Source organism: Nematolebias whitei, chromosome 12 (genome assembly GCF_014905685.2).
Source record: "Nematolebias whitei isolate Nwh7 chromosome 12, NemWhi1, whole genome shotgun sequence".
Lineage (NCBI taxonomy): Eukaryota > Metazoa > Chordata > Actinopteri > Cyprinodontiformes > Rivulidae > Nematolebias > Nematolebias whitei.
The window spans coordinates 48,765,466-48,770,003 of record NC_056509.1 but is presented as its reverse complement, the minus strand read 5'-3'; the positions used below and the strand labels follow the sequence as shown (position 1 = coordinate 48,770,003).

The following is a 4,538-nucleotide window of genomic DNA, read 5'->3' as shown; positions in this document are numbered from 1 at the left end:
CTAACAGTCACAAACACTCACCACTAACAGACACAAACACTCACCACTAACAGTCACAAACACTCACCACTAACAGTCACAAACACTCACCACTAACAGACACAAAAACTCACCACTGACAGTCACAAACACTCACCACTAACAGACACATACACTCACCACTAACAGTCACAAACACTCACAACTAACAGTCACAAACACTCACAACTAACAGACGCAAACACTCACAACTAACAGACGCAAACACTCACCACTAAGACACAAACACTCACCGCTAACTCTCACAAACTGTGATAATGGTCACAAACACTCACTGCTAACTAGCACAAACATGGCTAACGGTCACACTCACTCACCACTAACGAGCTGCGAGCAAACTTGTCTGGCGATGGATCTCATCATGTTTTGAGGAGCGAAGTCTCCCTGCAGATCAGAAAGTACAAAGTGAGAACCTAAATAATTTTTATTTCAGGATGAATATTGAGGACTGAATGGCATTGATGAAATTTGCTTAAGCTGAATTTGTTCAAGTTGGCCAATTACATGCCTAAAGAAGTAAACTACTGCTAAAAGCTAAAAGAAGTATGAAGCTAACCCAAAAGTAAAGAAGCATAATGCTAGCTAAAAAGCAGCACAGATTAACTAAGGGAAGGGAAGTTTGAGATTGTCATCATTGTATGTTCCCATACAATAAAGAAATTACTTTCTACATTTAACCTATCACACCTAGGATACAGCCAGGTGGAGCAGTGGGCAGCTACGTAGGTGCCCAGGGAGCAACTAGGGATTGGGTATCTTGCTCAGAGACACCATGACATGTGGGAATGGCTGGGAGTCGAACCGCGACTTTCTGGTCCCAAGTCGGCTGCCCTGCCTCTACCCCGTCTCGGCCCCCAGGACATGGACAATGTGCACAGTATAAAAAGACTACATAAATGTAACAAAAAGGTAGCTTAACCTAGTTTAAGGCTAGCTAAAAAAAAAAAAACACATTGCAAAAGCTGGCTAAAAGCAAAATGTTCAAAAGGCTAGCTAAAAGTTTTGAAATGTTATCTAAAAGTGGCATCAGAAGACAAAATTATAGCTAGTAGCTTCAGCAGATTTCAAAGAGATCAACGTTTCTGAAGGACTCAAGAGACCTAATGTCTCTGTGGGAAAATTATTTGTAAATGGAATTCAATATTTTGGAAAGTATACAAGTTCCAAAAATGTAAAGTCACAGCATTCATGTTCTGACTGAGCTGAACATTTTGATTTGTACACAGTTGAAACAGCACAAAGATTTCAGAAGTAGTCTGAAGTAGCTCTGGAATGGTCACTGCCAGATGTTTGGCCACCATCTTGCCAAGTGCTTCATGCTCACACATTTTTGATGTTGTGTCCTGCTGGGTCATGAGTCCAGAAACACAAACTCAGTTCACCACAAACATGCAGGATGTGACAACACAACACAGAATATGTTAACGAATAAAACAGGTTTAAATATTTAAAACATGTTCAGCTCCGGTTAACTCCGCCCTGAAGCAAACACTGGCTTTAAGGATTCAAGGATTTTTTTATTGACATACCAGCTCACATTTATATGTTTATGATACGGAATTTGGACTCAGCTCCCAGATCAAGAAGCTTAACAATTAACAAATATATATGTATATATATATATACATTATAGTATTGAATGCTAAGCTAAAATCCACAAACAGCATCCGGACCAATGCATTGTTATTTTCCAGGTGTTCCAAGGTCAGGTGGAGTGCAGTGGATATGGCGTCTTCAGTGGACCGGTTTGGGCGATATGCAAATTGTAATGGGTCAAGTGAAGGGGGGAGGATGGAGGTAACGTGACCTTTGACCAGTCGTTCAAAGCACTTCATGATTATGGGTGTAAGTGCTACTGGGCGATAGTCATTCAAAGTTGTTACTGTGGGTTTTTAAGAACCGGGATGATTGCAGAGGCTTTGTAGCAGGGTGGCCCAACAGCTTGACGCAGGGAGATGTTACATATGTCTGTAAAGACATGTGTCAGTTGTTCTGCACACTCCTTCAGGACACGGCCTGGTATCTGGTCTGGACGGGTAGATGTTCTTGGATTGATCCTTCTTGGGTCCGGTGGATGGAACTGTTTCTGATGGCCCTCAGTTCAGTTGAGCTGTACTTGAGCTGTGAATTTAGCACTAAACTAGAGCCTAAAACAGCCTCATAGGAATTAAAATAATTAAAATAAGGTTTAATCCCATGAGAGGCCGCTGCACTTCTGTGTAGCGCCATAGCAACTCATGCAAATCAACTTTAGTCCTCAAAGGAGAAGCAGAGATGAAATATTCAAACCAGTTAACATATGAAGTCTTCCCATCAGATGTGGCATTGATCAAACATTTACTGTTTTTAAAGATTTAAAAGAAGCAGAGGAATAACGAGCACAAGCCTGGATCAACCAGGTCAGTCCTACAGTAGAACCTGAAGAGAACCTGATGAAATGAGATCCCACCATCCTGAGAACCCATAAGAACCATTTAGAACCTAAAGAGAAATTACTGAGCTCTGTGGAACATCTGAGCTTCTGACAGACAGACAAAGAACGTTCAGGTTTACTCACCCGTTCTCCCTTGTCTCCTTTGGGTCCAGCAGCTCCCTGAAAGCAGAACCAGAACCATTAAATCCATCAGAAGTAGCGTGTTGGTTCCAGAACACATCGTGCTGCAGGGACACTCACAGGAGGACCAAAGTCTCCCGAATTCCCAGGTTTTCCAGCAGGTCCTGGTATTCCAGGAGATCCCGGAGGTCCCTGTGGGGAAACAAAGAACCCAAAGATCAGCTCCAGTACAAGTTCTGGCTGCGGGCTCAGGTTCTAAATGAGGATTTATGGTCTCACCATCGGACCAGCTGGTCCTCTGGGTCCAGTTGGTCCCTCCTTCCCTGCAGGCCCCTGAAAACATGAGATCTGTCATAAAAACTGTTTCTGGTCTTTAAAGGATTCAGGGGAGCTTGTCTGTACGCACCCTCACTCCTGCTGCTCCAATCGGACCGGCCACACCAGGAGGACCCTGAGAACCCTGCAAACATATGTTGAGCTCAGTTCATCATTCAGTGCATTTAGTTAGGAGGAAGTGGTGGCGCAGAGGTTAGAGAAGGTGGGCCTGTGATCGGAAGATCGCTGGTTCAACTCCTGGTACAGACAACATCAAAATGTGGGTGGGAAAGGTGAAGCACCCACACCTGCTTCCACCCTCATTTGTCCCTCTCTGGGCCCTTGAGCAAGGCTCTTAACCCCCCCGGGCGCCCCACATGGCAGCTCTCTGCTCCACTCAGAGGCTGTGGTTGGTCAGGAAGGACCTCCAGCGTAAAAATAACTGCCAAGTCTTCGTGCGGCTTAGTTCGCTGTAGCGACCCATGAAGAAGGAGCAGCCGAAAGAAAAAAAATTTAATGCATTTAGTTCATCATTCAATGAATTCATCATTCAATGAATTCATCATTCAATGAATTTAGTTCTTTATTCAGTGAAGTGAGTTAGTGGAAGACCACAAGGAGGGAAACGTGTCAGGAGACAGAGGAGAAGAGGAACGTGAAGAATGTAGGACTGAGGGTTGCAACTCTAAATGTGGGGACAATGACAGGCAAAGGTAGAGAGCTGGCTGACATGATGCTGAGAAGGAAGGTAGATGTTTTATGTGTCCAAGAGACCAAGTGGAAGGGCAGCAAGGCTCGCAGCATTGGAGCAGGTTCAAACTGTTTTACTATGGTGTGGATAGAAAGTCAGTCAAGTCAAGTCAGATTTATTTATAGAGCACATTTAAAACAGAAACTGTCACCAAAGTGCAACATTTTTCAGTCAGGTCATCTGGACTGTTTCTTTTTTTGTGCTGAAACGTTTCGCCTTCGATCCAGAAGGCTTCATCAGTCAAGGAAACACACGGCAAAACTGATTCTTCTCCAAACAGCTTACTCTAAAGTGGAACAAACCAGTTCTCCTTGTTCACAGTCTTGTCAAACTGGTTGAAAACAACAAAGTCCATGCTCAATAATCCAGGTATAAAAGCATGGACTTTGTTGTTACCGAAGTGCTTAACAAAAATATCACAACATCAAATAAAAAGTAGCAAGATATATTTACAGCACATGGAATAAAAATATATACAGAAAACATAATTAGAAACAAAGAAATACTAAATCAGATCATGTTGTGTCAAAAGTCAAGGAAATAAAAACTAAAAGCATAAACTCAGTCAGAAACAATGAAATACTAAATCAGATCTGATGACCTTGTGTTAAACAGGAATAAAACAAAAAGCATAAACAGAATCAGCATCAATGAAAAACCAGATCTAAATCTGATCCCCCTGTGTTAAATGTCAGTGAGTACAGGTGAGTTTTCAGGAGAGATTTGAAAAGAGAAAAAGAGTAGGGGTGGTCCTGAAGGAGGAGTTGTCAAAGACTGTAGTAGAGGTGGAGAGAGTGTCAGATAGGGTGATGTAAGTTTAGTTCATTCTAAGATAAGATTAGTTCATCCTAAATTAAGATTAGTTCATCCTAAGGTAAG

At 42.5% G+C, this 4,538-nt stretch overlaps 1 protein-coding gene across 1 annotated transcript in view; it reads right to left on the bottom strand.

Annotated features, from left to right (window-relative positions):
* Positions 1-4,538, bottom strand: part of LOC119417984 (collagen alpha-1(XII) chain) — a gene marked incomplete in the record, with an annotated part of 211,081 nt that overhangs the window by 5,837 nt on the left and 200,706 nt on the right. The window contains 5 exon segments of the mRNA XM_037685231.1: positions 357-423; positions 2,597-2,632; positions 2,714-2,785; positions 2,873-2,926; positions 3,000-3,053. Coding sequence (XP_037541159.1) covers positions 357-423; positions 2,597-2,632; positions 2,714-2,785; positions 2,873-2,926; positions 3,000-3,053 — 283 coding nt within the window.